Source organism: Balaenoptera physalus, assembly GCF_965194825.1.
Source record: "Balaenoptera physalus genome assembly, chromosome: X".
Lineage (NCBI taxonomy): Eukaryota > Metazoa > Chordata > Mammalia > Artiodactyla > Balaenopteridae > Balaenoptera > Balaenoptera physalus.
Window position 1 is genome coordinate 86,434,457 of NC_138903.1, and position 21,470 is coordinate 86,455,926.

At 38.9% G+C, this 21,470-nt stretch overlaps 1 protein-coding gene across 5 annotated transcripts in view; it reads left to right on the forward strand.

Moving 5' to 3' along the window:
- The window catches only part of DIAPH2 (diaphanous related formin 2), an 865,471-nt gene extending 847,655 nt beyond the window's left edge, over positions 1-17,816 (forward strand). For all 5 annotated transcript variants that reach the window (XM_082447365.1, XM_082447362.1, XM_082447364.1 and 2 more), the window contains one exon: positions 12,501-17,816. In XM_082447365.1, coding sequence (XP_082303491.1) covers positions 12,501-12,504 — 4 coding nt within the window. In that variant the 3' untranslated portion in view covers positions 12,505-17,816. The remainder of the gene's footprint in view (positions 1-12,500) is intronic.
- Positions 17,817-21,470: the final 3,654 nt, after the last annotated feature.

A 21,470-nucleotide genomic window follows, 5' to 3' on the forward strand; every position in this document is an offset into this window, starting at 1 on the left:
CCCGTGCTCCGCAGCAAAGAGAAGCCACCGCAATGAGAAGCCCGCACACCACAACGAAGAGTAACCCCCGCTCACCACAACTAGAGACAGCCTGCGTACGTAGCAATGAAGACCCAACGCAGCCATAAATAAATAAATAAATAAATAGATACATTTTAAAAAAGGAAGAAGAAGAAGAGATATAGTTGAATGTTTATCAAATGTCTCTGGCTAGAGAAAGACTTCCTAAGGTTAACAATAAAGGAATGGATCACAGTGTAAAAGATCGATCAATTTATTGGGCAAGGGATATGACCAGCATTTAAAGGAAGAAATATAAATGGATAATAACATATGAAAATTTTCACTTTACTGAGATTTGAAGAAGGGCCAAAAGAATCAGATGCCATTAGTTACTTTTCATATTAGCACATTTTAAAAAACTTAATACCCAACAATAAGACAGACAAATTCATTTACTTACTGCCAATTGGGTTTAAATTAATACAAGTATTCTGGAATACAATTTGGACTTAATTTTGCATACTTAACAATGCCACTTCTACACATGATGTATATAATAAGATATAAACTACAAGGATATTCATTGCAAGGCTTTGTATAATAGCAAAAACTTGGAAGCAACCTACATGTCCAACAGCAGAGAAATGGTTAACCAAATTGTGACATATTTATATAAAAAGAAGAGTATGTGGCCATTAAAAATCATGTTTTCAATATCATGTTTCAGAAGTTTAATGACATGGAAAATTTCTACAATAAAATGTTAAATGAAAAAGTAGAACACCAATTTGAATATATAGTTTGAGCTCAACTTTTTTTTTTTTTTTAAAGACATTATTCTGTAAGTGAAGAGAACGAATCTAGTCAACAAACTGGCTGTCCTCCACCAAGAGGCTAGGCCCAAGCCTAATTCTGTTGCCACTTTCCTTCCAGTCGTTTCTAGTGAGTGAGAAACTGTATCAAGTCAGGATCCCCAAAAGCACAGAAAAAAACATAAACCGTTTTGGAATCATGGGACAGAAGGGAAAAAAGATGTAAGTTCATATGATATGATTTCACTATAACAGTCTAAAATAATTATCTTTCATCAGTGTTTGGCATACAAATAGCTACTCAATAGACATTTCCCAAAGCAACCTAAAGTTTTCTTGGTTTTCTTAGCCTGAGCTGTGCAAACCCCATCCTCTGTTTGCTCTTTTTGCTGGAAACAATGCCTGTCCATTGATGGTCAATCTGCCACACCATCATTTTTGAAGAGTTTTGGAGAAAAGAAAGCTCACAGTAAATTGCAGAGGCTTTCTTTTCCTTTGTTTTCTAGCCAACTAATTATCATTAAAACGGGATGTTTTGTAGCACAATGTGCAGTATATGCCAGGCACACTTATTTTATGTTACCCTATTGGAAGGGTATAGTTGCATTGTGTTAGGTCAACGTTGATACATCTAACGTGCCTATGAAGCACCAGGAAGGAAACAGTTCTTCCATAGACAACAGATGGATGCCTAGCCTGGGGGGAAATGAATAATGGACATGGTCTTTTTATCACATGTTTTCAATCTCAACTTGACCTACTCATGCAATATACAACACACAGCTCTGTACCTTTGGCATACACTCACTTTATTAGAGGAGTAATTAAACGTTCCCAGGTTACATTCCACAGGCTTGAGTCCTTTGGTCTATCTCACACCACGTTTTGTTTAAGCTTTATCTATGATATGCTTATTCCTCAGTTATCTCACTTTGACAAAGTTTTCAGTAGGAAGGAAATTAGCAGTGTAGATTTAGGTATGATCTGAAATTTTGTGACATTCAGGTATTTCATGGATGATGTGCTTTGTACATAGTTGTTGAATAAATGATTGCATGAATGAATTTTAGAGCAATACAATAACAGGTTTAATCTATTCACTCAGGACTCCATTGGGAAGGTTTTGAGATGAATGCCAAATCAATTTATGCTCAGAAAAAGCATAAAGCTTCTTGCTCTTATGACAGTGGAGAAAGGCTTGAAAGTGGTTTGAGCTGGTTAACCTGATATTCACAATGTGCAGAATCATGTCAAAGCTGGACCATGTATTTATATTCTCTTTTTGTGACAGATTGGCATATTGTTTTAGGTTTGGTCACCCCTCCTCCATGGACTGCACATTTTCATGTAACTATTCCCCTCTCTTCAATTTCACACTATGGCCAGGTTACTGTCTGTAATGTCAGAATCTTTTCACCTTCACATAGGGCATCAAGCCTTTGGTGACCAAAAAGAATCTGATAGGGTATGTATGCCCAACTATGGTGGATTTAGAGGGTACATCTTGGGATGGACATCTCAGGCTCTACTGTTGCATTAATCCTTGTGTTTACAAACAATAGAATCCCTTAATGAATTCTTAGACCATGAGGATACATTGGACTCTCTAGGATTTCTTATTCACTGTGTTACCTCATGCATTCAGAAAATGGAAACAGAGGAACATTATGACAAATCATGTTCCCCCAACCTCTGATGAAATGTATTTTCCTGTATCTCATTGCACAATATCCCCAACAAGTATACACACATAGCCTGATGCCTCCCCCCATCTTCCTCTCTTTCATTTCCAAAAACACAACAAGGCAAATTGGAAAGGGAAGCCACTACTTATTAACAAAGCCCTCCACATCACCTCAGGTAAATACATATTTTTAAAACTATTGACTTTTTGGAGGAGAGACTCCTATGTTTTTCCATCTAAGCTATTCTAGTATCAGTAGTGTTGGGAGAATAAGACTGGGTAGAAAAGTGGATTTGGTTCAGTCTGGGGCTCCTGGAGCTCTCAAATCATATCACATGGGCACCTGCCTCCTTCACCTATGTTTCCAAATAGGAAGTGCAATCACTCTCACAATCACCCAAATTACTCCATCACCCCAACAGCAATAATAACTAGCATTTGCTCTTTTCTCATAAATTTGATGCCAACCATGTGTCCTGACCTTATGAGGGTCAAACCACTGATCTTTTACCCATTAGTATTTAATGCTATAAATATAGAAGTTGTATTTTTAAATATTCAATGATTCTCAATCTCTGCCTCAAAGAAGGCATGAATCCAAGTATGAAAATTGCTATCATTAGATTGCGAGCTATTAGACTGTGAGAAGAGATGAATATTTATATTCATATATATCCATATTATATATACATATAACATATTATCATCCAAATTGCACTTCTACCTGATCCATACAGCTCTAGAGTATAAATATATTTTGTACCTAAAATAGTTTTAAAATACATACAGAGAATCATAAATAAATCACGAAAACCCAGAGCATTCGTTGCTGGCATTGTTTCTTTTCTCTTCTTTTTAACATCTTTATTGGAGTATAATTGCTTTACAATGGTGTGTTAATTTCTGCTGTATAACAAAGTGAATCAGCTATATATATACATATATCCCCATATCCCCTCCCTCTTGCATCTCCCCCTCACCCTCCCTATCCCACCCTCTAGGTGGTCACAAAGCACCAAGCTGATCTCCCCGTGTGATGTAGCTGCTTCCCACTAGCTATCTATTTTACATTTAGTAGTGTGTATATGTCAGTGCTACTCTCTCACTTCATCCCAGCTTACCCTTCCCCCTCCCCGTGTCCTCAAGTCCATTCTTTACGTCTGCGTCTTTATTCCTGTCCTGCCCCTAGGTTCATTAGAACCCTTTTTTTTAGATTCCATATATATGTGTTAGCATACGGTATTTGCTTCTGACTTACTTCACTCTGTATGACAGACTCTAGGTCCATCCACCTCACTACAAATAACTCAATTTCATTTCTTTTTATGGCTGAGTAATATTCCCTTGTATATATGTGCCATATCTTCTTTATCCATTCATCTGTCAATGGACACTTAGGTTGCTTCCATGTCCTGGCTATTGTAAATAAAGCTGCAATGAACATTGTGGTACATGACTCTTTTTGAACTATGGTTTTCTCAGGGTATATGCCCAGTAGTGGGATTGCTGGGTCGTATGGTAGTCCTATTTTTAGATTTTTAAGGAACCTCCATACTGTTCTCCATAGTGGCTGTATCATTTACATTCCCACCAACAGTGCAAGAGGGTTGCATCTCATCCACATCCTCTCCAGCATTTATTGTTTGTAGATTTTTTGATGATGGCCATTCTGACCGGTGTGAGGTGATACCTCATTGTGGTTTTGATTTGCATTTCTCTAATGATTAGTAATGTTGAGCATCCTTTCATGTGTTTGTTGGCAACGTGTATGTCTTCTTAGGAGAAATGTCTATTTGCTCTTCTGCCCATTTTTGGATTGGGTTGTTTGTTTTTTTGTGCAAAAGCTTTTAAGTTTCATTAGGTCCCATTTGTTTATTTTTGTTTTTATTTTCATTACTCTAGGAGTTGGGTCAAAAAGGATCTTGCTGTGATTTATGTCATACAGTGTTCTGCCTATGTTTTCCTCTAAGAGTTTGATAGTGTCTGGCCTTACATTTAGGTCTTTAATCCATTTTGAGTTTATTTTTATGTATGGTGCTCAGGAGTGTTCTAATTTCATTCTTTTACATGTAGCTGTCCAGTTTTCCCAGCACCACTTATTGAAGAGGCTGTCTTTTCTGCATTGTATATTCTTGCCTCCTTTATCAAAAATAAGGTGACCATATGTGCATGGTTTTATCTCTGGGCTTTCTATCATGTTCCATTGATCTATATTTCTGTTTTTGTGCCAGTACCATACTGTCTTGATTACTGTAGCTTTGTAGTATAGTCTGAAGTCAGGGAGCCTGATTCCTCCAGTTCCATTTTTCTTTCTCAACACTGCTTTTACTATTTGGGGTCTTTTGTGTTTCCATACAAATTGTGAAATTTTTTGTTCTAGTTCTGTGAAAAATGCCATTGGTAGTTTGATAGAGATTGCATTGAATCTGTACATTGCTTTCGGTAGTATATTTTCACAATGTTGATTCTTCCAATCCAAGAACATGGTATATCTCTTCCTCCATTTGTATCTTTAATTTCTTTCATCAGTGTCTTATAGTTTTCTGCATACAGGTCTTTTGTCTCCTTAGGTAGGTTTATTCCGAGGTATTGCATTCTTTTTGTTGCAATGGTAAATGGGAGTGTTTCCTTAATTTCTCTTTCAGATTTTTCGTCGTTAGTGTATAGGAATGCCAGAGATTTCTGTGCATTAATTTTGTATCCTGCTACTTTACCAAATTCATTGATTAGCTCTAGTAGTTTTCTGGTAACATCTTTAGGATTCTCTATGTATAGTATCGTCATCTGCAAACAGTGACAGTTTTACGTCTTCTTTTCCAATTTGGATTCATTTTATTTCTTTTTCTTCTCTGATTGCCATGGCTAAAACTTCCAAAACTATGTTGAATAATAGTGGTGAGAGTGGGCAACCTTGCCTTGTTCCTGATCTTAGAGAAAATGGTTTCAGTTTTTCACCATTGAGGATGATGTTGGCTGTGGGTTTGTCGTATATGGCCTTTATTATGTTGAGGAAGTTTCCCTCTATGCCTACTTTCTGGAGAGTTTTTATCATAAAAGGGTGTTGAATATTGTTGAAGCTTTTTCTGTATCTACTGAGATGATCATATGGTTTTCATCCTTCAGTTTGTTAATATGGTGTATCACATTGATTGATTTTCATATATTGAAGAATTCTTTCATTCCTGGGATAAACCCCACTTGATCATGGTGTATGATCCTTTTAATGTGCTGTTGGATTCTGTGTGCTTGTATTTTGTTGAGTATTTTTGCACCTATGTTCATCAGTAATATTGGCCTGCAGTTTTGTTTTGTTTTTTTTGTGACATCTTTGTCTGGTTTTGGTGTCAGGGTGATGGTGGCCTCGTACAATGAGTTTGGGAGTGTTCCTCCCTCTGCTATATTTTGGAAGAGTTTGAGAAGGATAGGTGTTAGCTCTTCTCTAAATGTTGGATAGAATTCGCCTGTGAAGCCATCTGATCCTGGGCTTTTGTTTGTTGGAAGCTTCTTAATGACAGTTTCAATTTCAGTGCTTGTGATTGGTCTGTTTATATTTTCTGTTTCTTCCTGGTTCAGTCTCGGAAGGTTGTGCTTTTTTCAAAATTTGTCCATTTCTTCCAGGTTGTCCATTTTATTGGCATAGAGTTGCTTGTAGTAATCTCTCATGATCGTTTGTATTTCTGCAGTGTCAGTTGTTACTTCTCCTTTTTCATTTCAAATTCTGTTGATTTGAGTCTTCGCCCTTTTTTTCTTGATGAGTCTGGCTAATGGTTTATCAATTTTGTTTATCTTCTCACAGAACCAGCTATTAGTTTTATTGGTTTTTGCCTTTGTTTCTATCGTTTCTTTTTCATGTATTTCTGATGTGATCTTTATGATTTCTTTCCATCTGCTAACTTTGGGGGTTTTTTTGTTCTTCTTTCTCTAATTGCTTCAGGTGTAAGGTTAGGTTGTTTATTTGAGATGTTTCTTCTTTCTTGAGGTAGGATTGTATTGCTATAAACTTTCCTCTTAGAACTGCTTTTGCTGCATCCCATAGGTTTTGGGTCATCGTGTTTCCATTGGCATTTGTCTCTAGGTATTTTTTGATTTCCTCTTTGATTTCTTCAGTGATCTCTTGGTTATTTAGTAGCGTATTGTTTAGCCTCCATGTGTTTGTATTTTTTACAAATTTTTTCCTGTAACTGATATCTAGTCTCATAGCGTTGTGGTTGGAAAAGTTACTTGATACGATTTCAATTTTCTTAAATTTACCAAGGCTTGATTTGTGACCCAAGATATGATCTATCCTGAAGAATGCTCCATGAGTACTTGAGAAGAAAGTGTATTCTGTTGTTTTTGGATGGAATGTCCTATAAATATCAATGAAGTCCCTCTTGTTTAATGTGTCATTTAAAGCTTGTGTTTCCTTATTTATTTCATTTTGGATGATCTATCCATTGGTGAAAGTGGGGTGTTAAAGTCCCCTACTATGACTGTGTTCCTGTCGATTTCCCCTTTTATGACTGTTAGCATTTGCCTTATGTATTGTGGTGCTCCTGTGTTGGGTGCATAAATATTTACAATTGTTGTATCTTCTTCTTGGATTGATTCCTTGATCATTATGTAGTGTCCTTCTTTGTCTCTTGTAATAGCCTTTATTTTAAAGTCTATTTTCTCTGATATGAGAATTGCTACTCCAGCTTTCTTTCGATTTCCATTTGCATGGAATATCTTTTTCCGTCCCCTCACTTTCAGTCTGTATGTGTCCCTAGGTCTGAAGTGGGTCTCTTGTAGACAGCGGATATATGGGTCTTGTTTTTGTATCCATTCTGCCAGTCTATGTCTTTTGGTTGGAGCATTTAATCCATTTTCATTTAAGGTAATTATCGATATGTATGTTCCTATTACCATTTTCTTAATTGTTTGGGGTTTGTTTTTGTAGGCCTTTTCCTCCTCTTGTGTTTCCTGCTTAGAAAAGTTCCTTTAGCATTTGTTGTAAATCTGGTTTGGTGGTGCTGAATTCTCTTAACTTTTGCTTGTCTGTAAGGTTTTTAATTTCTCCATCAAACCTGAATGAGATCCTTGCTGAATAGAGTAATCTTGGTTGTAGTTTTTTCCCTTTCTTCACTTTAAATATGTCCTGACGCTTCCTTCTGGCTTGCAGAGTTTGAGCTGAAAGATCAGCTCTTAACCTTGTGGGGATTCTCTTGTATGTTATTTGTTGCTTTTCCCCTGCTGCTTTTAATATTTTTTCTTTGTATTTAATTTTTGATAGTTTGATTAATATGTGTCTTGACCTGTTTCTACTTGGATTTATCCTGTATGGGACTCTCTGTGCTTCCTGGACTTGATTGACTATTTCCTTTCCCATGTTAGGGAAGTTTTCAACTATAATCTCTTCAAATATTTTCTCAGTCCCTTTCTTTTTCTTTCTTCTTCTGAGACCCCTTTAAGTTGAATGTTGGTGCGTTTAATGTTGTCCCAGAGGTCTCTGAGACCCGTCCTCAATCTTTTCATTCTTTTTTCTTTATTCTGCTCTGTGGTATTTCAACTATTTTATCTTCCAGGTCACTTATCCGTTCTTCTGCGTCAGTCATTCTGCTATTGATTCCTTCTAGAGAATTTTTAATTTCATTTATTGTGTTGTTCATCGTTTGTTTGGTCTTTAGTTCTTCTAGGTCCTTGTTAAACGCTTCTTTTATTTTCTCCATTCTATTTCCAAGATTTTGGATCATCTTTACTACCCTTGCTATGAATTCTTTTACAGGCAGACTGCCTATTTCGTCTTTATTTGTTTGGTCTGGTGGGTTTTTACCTTGCTCCTTCATCTGCTGTGTGTTTCTCTGTCTTCTCATTTTGTTTAGCTTACTGTGTTTGGGGTCTCCTTTGTGCAGGCTGCAGGTTTGTAGTTCCCATTGTTTTTGGTGTCTGCCCCCAGTGGGTGAGGTTGGTTCAGTGGGTTGTGTAGGCTTCCTGGTGGAGGGGACTGGTGCCTGTGTTCTGGTGGGCAGGGCTGGATCTCGTGTTTCTGGTGAGCAGGGCCGCATCCCATGGTGTGTTTTGGGGTGTCTGTGAACTTAGTATGATTTTAGGCAGCCTCTCTGCTAATGGGTGGGGTTGTGTTCCTGTCTTGCTAGTTGTTTGGCATGGGGCATCCAGCACTGTAGCTTGCTGGCCATTGGGTGGAGGTGGGTCTTAGCATTGAGGCGGAGTTCTCTGGGACAGCTCTCGCTGATTGATATTATGGGAGGCCAGGAGGTTTCTGGTGTCCAATGTCCTGAACTCGGCTCTGCCACCTCAGAGGCTCAGGCCTGACACCAGGCCAGAGCACCGAGACCCTGTCAGCCACACAGCTTGGAAGAAAAAGGGAAAAAAAAAGAAAGAGAAAGAAAGAAACATTAAAAATAATTTTAAAATTCTTTTAATTATTAAAATAAAAAATAAAAAAAAGAAAAGAGCAACCAAACCAATAAACAAATCCACCAATGATAACAAGCACTAAAAACTAAACTAAGATAAACATAAAAAAGCAGAAACAAATCAGTCACAGACCACAAACCCCAAGTCTACAGTTGCTCCCGAAGTCCACCGCCTCAATTTTGGGACAATTCATTGTCTATTCAGGTATTCCACATATGCAAGTACATCAAGTTGATTATGGGGATTTAATCTGCTGCCTCTGAGACTGCCTGGAGAAATTTCCCTTTCTGTTCTTTGTTCGCACAGCTCCTGGGGTTCAGCTTTGGTTTTGGCCCCATCTCTGCGTGTACATTGCCCTCAGGCATCTGTTCCCTGCCCAGACAGGAGGGGGTTAAAGCAGCAGCTGATGAGGGTGCTCTTGCTCATTCAGACCAGAGAGAGGGAGGGGTACGGTAGTCATAATTGGAATGTGGGGTGAGCCTGCAGCGACAGAGGCTGCCGTGACTTTGTAAAAGCCTGAGGCATGCCATGTGTTCTTCCAGGGAAGTTGTCCCTGTATCACGGAACCCTGACATAGGCGAGCTGCACAGGCTCCTGGGGTGGGGGTGTGTGGATAGTGACCTGTGCTTGCACACAGGTTTCTTGGTGGCAGCAGCAGCAGCCTTAGCGTTTCATGCCCGTCTCTGGTGTCCGCACTGATAGCCGCATGGCCATGGCTCGCGCCTGTCTTTGAAGCTCATTTAGGTGGTGTTCTGAATCTCCTCTCCTCGCGTACCGCAAAACAATGATTTCTTGCCTCTTAGGCAGTTCCATACTTTTTCCCAGATTCCCTCCCAGTTAGATGTGGTGCGCTAGCCTCCTTCAGGCTGTGTTCATGCAGCCAGCCCCAGTTCTCTCCCTGGGGTCTCACCTCCGAAGCCCGAGCCTCAGCTCCCAGACCCCACCCTCCCTGGTGGGTGAGCAGACAAGTCTCTCAGGCAAGTGAGTGATCATTGGCAGTGATCCTCTGTGCGGGAGTCTCTGCGCTTTGCCCTCTGCACCCCTGTTGCTGCGCTCTCCTCCGTGGCTCCGAAGCTTCCTCCCCACCCACCCCCCGTCCTCGCCAGTGAAGGGTCTTCCTAGTGTGTGGAAACTGTTCCTCCTTCACAGCTCCCTCCCAGATGTGCAGGTCCCGTCCCTATTCTTTTGTCTCTGTTTTTTCTTTTTTCTTTTGCCCTACCCAGGTACGTGGGGAGTTTCTTGCCTTTGGGGAAGTCTGAGGTCTTCTGCCAGCGTTCAGTAGGTGTTCTGTAGGAGTTGTTCCACATGTAGATGTATTTTTGATGTATTTGTGGGGAGGAAGGTGATCTCCACGTCTTACTCCTACGCCATCTTGAAGGTCCCCCACTGCCATTGTTTCTAGTGTCATTTTCTCATAAACAATGTTGGAGGTTGACATTTCGAAAATACAAGTGTTGGCCTTTCAGGATTGCTTCTACTTATAATTATCTCATATACATAGGTACCAATTAGGTACCAAAAAAATTTAAAGAGAGAGAGACAAAGAGAAGGAAGGGAGGGAGAGAGGGAAAAGGAGAGAGGAAGGGACGAAATATAGAATAATTCTCTTTTGTGTATGCCAAGAGCTGGATTTGGGCCGTCAACCAGTGTTTATCCTGCCTTCCAAAAGCTTCAGTGCCCGTTCCCCAGTTCATTTTGACTTGAAAGTTTATTTTCTCACACCAGATGCTACCAAGAAAGTTGCAGGTTGATGTGAATCCTGTCATCACTTCATTTACTGCTGCAAGGCTAGGTTTTTGTATGTGGTATGTCTCTTGAATCCAGTGGGCAGTGAGTGGTGGTATGGGGTACCAATAGCATTCCTGGAGTGAGTGGTAATGCCAGCTGACCTTAGTGTGTAGGACCACCAAGGCACAAGCCTTTTTTTCTGAGCTGGGACAATCCTCTGTGAATGGTACCATCATTCTCATATCTGATATAGCTTTAACACTGAATACCTAAATGCTAGCGATGCAATGGTAGCCATCATATTATAATCTAATTTGTAAATGTCTTCTAAGAAGTCCCAAACCAATCTGTATGCAAACCAGTGACATCTAAGTAATAAGCCCTTTATCTAGGAATGTTATCTTTACATTTTTAGCTGAATTGTGATCCATATCACAAACTAAATAATGGATTTTTTAATGGTATCTTTAAAAGGATGCCCAAATAATCCATCACTCAGATATATCTCTGAATAGAGAAAATATCTCTTTCTTTCTCACCTCTCAGTGATATTATTGCATTATAAGGCACTTTGAGCTTATGGCTGGTTGATTCAGTGTACTCATTCTGTGGTGTTAATGAGGCCAAGGTTATGGAGGCCAGTTAGCTTTTGCTCTGTGTATTGACCATAGACTACCCGGAATCACTCAAGAAACACTAGCACAGATGAGAAAGATCCCATGGCAAAACCTCAACATTTCTCACGGTCCATCCTCCCCATGGGACAGGCAGAATGTGTTCCTTGGGTATGATCTTAGGGAGGAAATGAGTAGGAGCCTGAGAGGCCCCAACATCTACCTCTGAACAAAGCAGGCCTGACATTTAGGCGTTAACGTTGCATTATAATCCCCTGTCATACCATTGATTTGCTGTGTAACCTTCATCACTAAAGCAGAGATAATAGGATAGAATGAAATGCGCTTACCTCCCGGGGATGTTGTGTGAATTAGCAAATTAACGAGTGTAAGTAAGTGCTGGTAGTTGTCATTATTTCTAGGGACCTAGTCTCATTCTAAATAGAGAATCTAAGTGCATTATGCTTTTGTCAGAAAGGGATTTTCACCGACATCAATTGCATTTAAGCTGAGCATAAAACAGAGGTGATAATAACATAGTAGTGATCATCACAATGCAGAGCTGTAAACCTTTTTCCTATTAAAGCTAAAACTATTTTCAGCAACTTTCAATGCTTTTAAACTTTGCTTTCCAAGCTTTGTGCCAACAGTTCTCTCTACAGTGATTATTTTTCCTGTGACGGGTGAGGGGAATGGGACCTATTCATTATTCAGTCCCGTAATGACTATATAATGTATTGAATTTGTTTACATCACATAATCAGGCAAAGACTTGGTAGCTGATTTGATTGCCATATATTGCAATCATTGTAAAAAATAAAAACTCTTTTTTGCTCTGCCCACGCTGGTGTGCTCTAGAGATAGCCAACATACAGATTGAAAACTCATGGGGAATTGAACTGCTTTCCAACAAAAGGCACTGTACATAGAGCCTTTCAATTTAACATCTTTACCAAGGAATTTTGTTGTCGCCTGCTATTTCCAAGGGGACTGTGCTTGAGCGAATTCTTCCATTTCTTTTATCACTCTGACTTCACTTACCAAGAAAAGTCATTTAATGCTGATTGCAAACTCTTGAACTCAGCCTGGGAGCTGCAGCATGAACTCCTCAGATCTTGGCTCCTTGTTACTTATTTACATATTCATTTGAAGTGATTTTTCAGGACTGTTTGAAAACCTCTCTCAACCTGACATCACGTAACAAACAGCTGGGATCTAAAGCTCACCATGTTTTTGGTTCTTTTTCTCTTTGTCTTACAGATAACAGACGAGTACCTTTGGAAAGGTCACGCTCTCGCCACAATGGAGCTATCTCATCTAAGTGATTCCTGATGCCAAAGAATATGAAAATACTTCTTAAGTAAACAAAATCATACATTTTGGGAAGAACAAAACATGCACTCAAGGGATGGAGAGGAAATAAGTACATTTCTGCAAAGATCAAGCTAAGCTGGATGCAATAGCGTGCATATGTAAAGCTATTGCAAGACTCCTCCCACAATTATACTAATATGAACACAATTAATTACCAGAATTATAAAACATGCGTTCCCTTTTAGTGTAAAGATGTGTATTATTTGTTACTGTGTGTGGCCTGACCGTGATGATGAAAAGTGTAAGAAATTGAAGAGTTCCAAAGACTTTCAAAACCATTCAGTCTCTGTCAAAAATGTATAATATTACTCAAATTTGAAGTCACCCCCCCCAAAAAAAAAAAGAAAAGAGAAGAAGAAGAATAGAAAGAATTAGTCAGTGTCTACTTCTGATTCCTGTTATATAGAAAAGGAAAAGGCCTGTGAAAATGTGCGTGTTAATGGTTTGGAAAGGCACTGATATTGCACACTCTATAAAAGAAGCCATTTTTTGGAAACTCAGAAAAAGTACTGCTTCACCCCCCCGTCAAGTTACTTAGAATCTTATCTCAAGTGAAAGTTGATGGATTCATCTGCTTCGGCTGAAATTAAACTTATCATTAATCTAGAGTTTCAGCATGATATTGCAGGCACTTATCATTGCTAAAAATAAGCCAAAAAGTTTAACAGAAGCAGTTAGAGAAAGTGATTTAAACTTTATTTAAAGAGGTATTTTCTAATTATGCACATATATCTACTTTATACAAATACTTTATATGGCTGTTTTTGAGAAAAACCTCACATTGTAATGTTTATGCTAGGGCTGAACCTGCAAATTCTGTTACCTTTATTCAGATTTTTAAAGGTAAATACTGCTCTCTATTCTCCATGGTTTATTTCTTCTCTCTATTGCTTCTTTCTCCCACAACCCCCTTGAAGGCAGGGAATAGAGTTCTAGGAGACCTGAGGGGAAAAAGATTCCTCTCTGCAGGAGGCAGCAGAAAACTGTCCGAAAGGTCAGTTGTTTTATCTGCCTTTCTACTCCCCTTTCCAGTTCCTCCATGGTGATCTGAAGAAGAAAAAGAAATTATATGTATGTATCTGTATATATGTGTATATATTTATATCTCCTGCTACAATAATTCCACATCCCAGTGACTAAGTGAACTTCTCAATCATCATCATACTTATTTACCTTATATTAACAAATTCAAATGATGCTGCCAAAACAACTCTAGGAGGAAAAAACAGGCTCTACATTTTTCTTAAATAGATGAGGGAGAAAAAGTTATACTTAACTGTCTATTATTTTTAAAAATGCATTGTAATAATGTGGTACAACTTCTCTGGACTAATCCATGCAGATGATTGTGATTATTGTAAAAGATTTCTTATATGTATATTTCTTATAAAGAAAATCCTATTTCTACTTCCTCCAAAGCACATTATAGACATTCAGAAAGAACAAGTGACTGGCTTGGCAAGTCACTCCCTGAGATAATGTAACCAAGTGACCAATAGCTCACAGTTTCCTTTTTATAGATGTACAGTGATTCAAACTGCTGCCTTTTCCTCCAGTACATTCTTACTTGGGTCTTATCCTTTACAAAGCTCTGAAGCTGCTACAATAGAGAAATCAAAAGCAGTAACAGGATCTGAGATTTTACAATTTTATCCTATCTTAAGACACACACATATGCACACACACAAACAAGTTTAAGGGACATATCAATTTCACACACTGTTTTTTTAACAATAACAACAACAACAAAGATTTAGGTTCTACTAATTTATGTAAATACTTAATGTACGTATTTTTAACTTCACAAAGTCTTTTCTGAAATCTTCATGGTATGGCTTCTTTGAGTCTTTTGATAGCTTTTCAGACTGTAGGAAATGATATTTTGAAATATTCACCCTGACTAATATTTAGAGGCATTTGCCATATTATCAGGCTGGTCAAGGTGGACATACTGATGCATATCATCACCTTTTCCAGATGTGAACTTGCCTTATTTTTTAGTTTGTGGGGAAAAAAAGTACTATTATTGATAAATTATATATTTGTATTTAGAATAATTCCACATGCGTTTCACAAACATTATGAGACCGTTCAGGGTCTTTCACGAAGCTCTGATAACTCAGTTAAAGGGTTTGCTTCCCAGATTTATAATGGTCCTGCTCTAGCCATTTGCAGTTTTGTTTTAGATTGAAAATTATCACCAGAAAAAAGTACATAGTGACATTTTTAGTATAGAACCAAATTATACTAAAGTCTTTTGTTGGGTTTATTACTGCCACACGTGAGAAGCACCAATTTATGCAGATTTTCTTCAGAATGTTTTTTATAAGTGCACAACCCTTTAAAATGTTTACTAGTATTAGTTTCCTTTGGCTGCTATAACAAATTACTACAAACTTGGTGACCTAACATATCAGAAATTTATTCTTTCATGGTTGTGGTGGCCAGATGTCCAAAATCAAGGGCCATGCTCCCTCCAGAGGCTCTAGAAGAAACTCTTCCCTTGCCTCTTCCAGCTTCGGGTAGCTATTGGCATTCTTTGGGTTATGGCCACATCTCTCTCTGCTCTGTCTTCACATCACCTTCTCCTCTGTGTATTTAATCTCCCTATGCTTCTCTCTTATAAGGACACTTTTGTTGGAATTTAGGGCCCACCTAGATAATCCAGGATAATTTCATGTGAAGACCCTAAACTTAATTACATCTGTAAGACCCTTTTTCCAAAAATGTAACATTCATAGGTTCTGGGGATTAGGATGTGGACATATCTTTTTGGAGGTGACCTTTAGCCCATGAGTCTGCCCTCTGGACCCCCAAATTTATGTCTGTCCCATGTGCAAAGTATATTCACCCTATCCCAACATTCCCAAAAGTCTCAACCCTAAGTCTAAAATCTCATCCAAACATCTTCAGTTCAAAAGTACCAAATCTCACCTAGATCATCTAAATCAACTATAGGTGAAAACCCTGGGACAAAATTCCTTTGCGTCTGTGAATCAGTGAAACAAGACATCAACAGGGCCCCTGCTTCCAGAATACAGTGGTGGGACAGGCATATGATAATAGTTATAGATATTCCTATTCCAAAAGGGAGAAAATGGAACAAACATAGAAAGTAGTCACCTGTCCTGATGATTTTCAGTATTTGGCCAAGCAGAATCCCCTTAGGTTTCAAGGCTTGACAATAATCCTCCTTGTCTCAGGGCTACACCCTTTAGGCCTGCAGCTCTGGCCTCTTGGCCCAAGGATCAAGTCTCTGCCTCTGTGCCCATGGCTTGTACTTCTGCCTCTAAACCTGCAGCTCTGCCCTAGGGTTGATCTTTTCTATCGAAGGGTATCACCTCTTTGCAGCTTTATCAGCCTACTTCCTGCCTGTAAAGTTTTGGTAGTCTGACCGCCTTCTCTCATTTTGTCCTGTCTCTGTCCCTTTCAGGCCAAGCTGGAACTGTTTCTGCTGGTGTAACTTTCTCAAAAACTTCGTGGGCTCCCCATGTATAGCATATTGATTTACTAGTGAGACAAGAGAGTCCTCACAGATCTTTGCCAGATAACACCACCTCTGTTCCTGGCTTCTACTGAGATGATTGAGTGGATCAGTGAGTCAATGCCTAATCTCTACAGCACTAGCCAAAGGTTATCCAGCCTTGGCTTTATCTCCAGAGCACACTATCCTAACAGTGAATCTTCATTTTAGCATCTTTTGCAATCTGAATAGGCTCAGAATTTCCTGAATCATCAAGTGCTGGGTCCCTTCTGCTTAACAGTTCTTTCTTCAATTTATCCCTTTCCTCTTATATTTTACTCTAAGCTCAAGAAAAAACTAGGCCATACCTCCAATGCTTTGCTCTCAAATTTCCTCAGCTAAATATCCGAATTCATCACTTACAGATCTACTTTCCACACAACAGTTGGAGACAATTTGGATAAGCTTTTTGCCGCTATATAACAAGGATCACCTTTCCTCTAGTTTTCAATAAAATGTTCCTCAGGTCCTTCTGAGCCCTCTCGAGACGCGCCTTTAACATTCCTATTCTTCCCGACAGTCTGTTTAAGGCAGTCCATGCTTTTTCTATCACATACGTCAAAATTCTTCCAGCCTCTACACATGATCTAATTCCAAAGCCACTTCTACATTTTTAAGTATTTGTTACAGCAGTCCTTGACTTCCTGGTACCAAAATCTGTAGTTTGTTGCTGTGGTTGCTGTAACAGAGTACTCCAAACATGTTCACTTAAAATAACAGGCATTCATTCCCTTACTGTTTTGGAGGCCAGAAGTGGTAAATTGAGGTATTAGCAGGGCTGTACTCCCTCTGGAGGCTCTAGGAGAAAACCTGTTCCTTGCCTCTCCCAGTTTCTTGTGACTGTCATCATTCCTCGGCTTGTGGCCAAATCTCTTTCTGCTCTGTCTTCATATCACCTTTCCCTCTGTATGTCTAGTCTACCTCTGCCTCCAGCTTATAAAGACACTTGTGAAGGCATTTAAGGCCCACTGGTTTATCCATGATAATCTCCTCATTTCAAGATCCTTAACTTAATTACATCTGTGAAGACCCTTTCCCAACTAAGTTAACGTCACGGGTTCTGAGAATTAGGACATGGACGTATCTTTGGGGAGCAACCTTTCAGCTCACAACACTAGTCACTGCACATAAATGTACTTTTCACATTTTGAAATGCATCCTTGGTGCTCAAGCCAAATTCAAGGTTGTCGCTAAGAGCTATTGTATGCACAGGCTACTGCATGCTTTGATGTTAAATGGCTGAACAGGCTAGTCTAAAATTCAGTTGATACTTTTGTTACTGTGGCCAATTAGCTTGAAAAAATAATTGGTTCCAACTTTGAGCTCTGGTGTATCTTCTCTGCCCCTTTTATGGAGTCTTTGACCAAATGTTTTCTATGATTAATAATGTAGGTATAAAACTACCTCTGATACAGAAGCTTTCTTTTCAAGTTTATTTTAGATATTGTGAATCCCTCAGCTGAAAGGAGAGGTGACAGCAAAACCTGTTTGAATGGATATTGAGGGAGATTGTGCCCATACCAAGACACTCAGAAGAAGTATTTCAGTAGCAGTAGAACTGTGGATTCATGTTCTCATTTTGCCTCGGCATAAACACCTGTCTCTGCAGGACCAAGAATGACTTGCAATCTATCTGTAATGCATACTTACTTATTCAATAAAGTTAAGGTTACATTAAATGTTGTGCTGCCTATGATAATTAATACTAAGGATGGGTGAAAAGGCACAAACTGAAGAAGTATAAAGATGGAATGTAAGAACATTCTGGAAGGAGAAGCTTCAACTTAACAGAAGTACAAAAGTATTTCTATAAGCACCTGGTCAGGTGGAAATCATGGGATATATTCAAAGACACGCCCACCTGTGGGAATCATAAGATTTTTCTTTAAGTAATCTTTAGCACTTCTTGCCAGAGTAGTGGAGAGATGTTTGCACAACTTACTTAAAAGTCCAGAAAAGTCAGAAGGGTGATTTACATCCTCCAGAGAAACTGTTTCTACAGAAAAGGGTTTTTTACCATGATTATAGAATGAAAGTAAATGGGCTTCAAATGCTCAGAGGGGTAAAAATCTGGAATTAGTCATAAAGGATTTTAGATACTTATTCTCTGGAGGGCTTTCAAAAGAATCTCTCATCATAGGTGGGCTGACTTGAAGATGGAGGGTTGGACAACATAATAACCAGGTCTATAAATGATATGGTCCAAAGTACCTGGCAAGACCATTGTTTCCCTTGGAATGGTTTGCTCCAGGAATCAAAAAAAATTGGCTTTTTCTCCCCCAGAGACCCAAGTAGGCAAACTCCTTTGCAGGGAGTCTGAAAACCTTAGTATCCACAACTAGGGGAATTCGAGCTTAATGCCAAGAGCTCAAAGGAAAATGGAAATCTGGAAATTGATATATATGCAATGCATGTAACATGGTGTATAGTTTTGATTTATAGTAAAAAGAAAGCTATAGCCAAAGATCCCATTTACAGACTGAATTTATTTAGATGTCTGGAGTCCCAATAGCCACAAATAAAATATTATTATAGTTAGTATCCACTGCAGGGAAAAACAACTTGCAAATTCATGAATTGTACAAATCACAACTTTGTTCCTAGTTCTTGGAGATTAGCCAGCGTTCAGACTTTAGCCATGATGACCTTATATCTTGGCTAATAGAAGTTCAGCCAGTATTTTTACCTATATTTTGGCTAAGAAGGTGCAGACAATATTTTCACCTTTTGATGTGTATGAGCAAAGCACAAGGGCTCTTATCATATTATTAGAAATATTAATAATAAACCTTCAACTTCTCTACTTCGCTAAAGGCTCCAGTGTGGGTATTCTAATCACCAAGTGCCCGTTCAGTGGACATTACTTTTCAGGACACCATTATGAATTAAACACAGCTCCTGCCTTCAGGGATCTCACAGTCTAATGGGAGATGGCACATGTACAAAAAGAACTGTAATTCAAAGTGGAAAGCATGTGATCAGTGTCATAAGAGTGGTACAGATAAGGCCTAGGGGAGTTCAGAAAAAACAGTTGACTTAGTTTTAGAGAGGTGAGGTGAGTTGGGTATTGAGGTGGAAAGCAGGTGTCAGTATAGATTTTTTGGCACTGGTGGCATTTGAAATGAAATTTAAAGGGTAAGTAGGTTTGGACATGTCAAGTTTTTATTCAGTCAAAATTTAATGAGCACCTACTGTGTGCCAACCACAATGCTAGGCTCTGAGACCACAACAGTGAACTGGACAGATGTGGGCCCTATTCTCATGGAACTTAAAGTCTTTTTGAGGAGGGAGGGAAGGCATGAGCAGAAGTACAAGCTTTGATGTGCATATGCAAGGAATATGGAGCAATTTGGTTGGACTAGAACTTAAGGTTCCATGAAAGGCAGCAGTGGTTGTGTGGTTTGGGCTTGATTTTATAAATGTTGGGGAATACTGAGGGATTTTGAGGAAAGAAATGACATGGAGCACTTAAGGAAGATGGTGATGGAAGCTCTGTGTAAGACAGATGGGAGAGGTCACAGAAGGCCAACTTTGTTGGAGGCAATTGCAATAATATTTTTTTTGCAATAATACTTTTGATAATTAATGAAGGCCCGAACTAGGATAGCATCAGTGGGACAGATCCAAGTAGCATCTAAATAACTGACATATGGGAACATATGTATATGTATAACTGATTCACTTTGTTATAAAGCAGAAACTAACACACCATTGTAAAGCAATTATACTCTAATAAAGATGTTTAAAAATAAATAAATAAATAAATAAATAAATAAATAACTGACAAATCAATTAGGTGTTGAGAGTGTGAGGAGAGGAAAGATTCAAATCTGACACCAAGGTTTCAGGCCTGAGTGACTGATGGGCTACTTTCAACAGAAAAAATTGAACACAAGAAGAAGAGCTCATCATTGCAGTGATACCATGGATGTGTACAGCTGCAGCTCTGACACTTGATACGATCCTACTGTCTGTGTTGTTGAATGGCTCAAACAAACCTCGTGTACAAGTAGCATCAAGTCATGAAGACATAGAGCAGGCAGGAAAAAACGATTCCACACAAGAGCGTATTTAGTGATACTGTAGTGATTATGGTAATAAGGACCAGGTAACCTCTCTAGGCTGTGTTCTTTTTCTTTCCTTTTCTTCTTTTCCCCTTTCTCTTTCCCTTTCCAGTCCCTTCTCTTTTGTTTTCTTCTCAATAATACTGAAAGTCAAAACACTGAATGGCTGTTCAAAGAAAGGAAAAACTGACAAAGATTGAGTGGACCTTAAAATGTACTGATTCAGTTTTGGTCCCATACTGACAGGAAAGAAAGGCATTTAGATGAAGCATAATTCATGGGAAAAGCTTTAATTAGTTCATAGCTAGGACTTCTTAAGTGTCTGGTTAATATTTTAAGTCATACAGTTAAGAGGTTTTTGAACAACCATTACTCTCTAAAATAACAGCAAATTCTCCTGTTTTACTCTTTTCTCAGGAATCTCTGACTTTCAAACTCTACTCAGGTCTATTCCCTTTATGCTAAATACCTTTCTACTCTAACAACCATAAGGCTTCCCTCCTCAGCACGTTCAACTGCTGGGTACATGTGACACTGAATGGCTTTATTTTAGCTAATATTTTTTTGTTTTGGAAGGGGACCTGGTTTCTGAATCTGCTCCATCTCCCCCCCACCCCACAAATACCTTGTGTTATTGTCCCTTTGTTTTCCTACAAAAACCTGCATATCACAATGGGAATTACATTGAAAATAACCAAATCCTAAGAACTTTCTCTTTCAACAGTTTTTGGAAACCTGTGATATATAATGGCAGAGTGACCTAGACTTGCTGACAAAAATCAAGTAATGAGTATTTTACCCGGTTGAACAGCTGAACGACTGGTAACGCTTATGGTGGTGCTTGGAGGAGGGAGGGAAGGGAGATGAAAGAGGTCAGGAATAAGGCCTCCTTAGCAGAACTCAGTATAATGATAAAAATCAAAGCATCTGTTAGTTGTCAATGACCTTTCAACTCTAGAGCATCTGGGATAAAAATCTGACTTGCTGTGACCTTGTATTGTGTGGTGCTTTGTACTTTCGGAAGGACTTTCACTTTTCACATCCATTATTCCATCAGCTCATTTCCTCTCAGTCTGCAAGCATCCTCAGGTCTCCTCTATCTGATTAAACAACAACAGCAACCTTCCCGTGAATCTTCTCTCCTTCAAGGCTACCACTGATCACCTAATTGCCAAATCCTACGAATTCCCCTTTATCCTCATCCTGCTTACTTTTTGCCAGTTTGGCACAACATACACCTAGCCTTGTCTTCTCCCACCACTCAGAAAA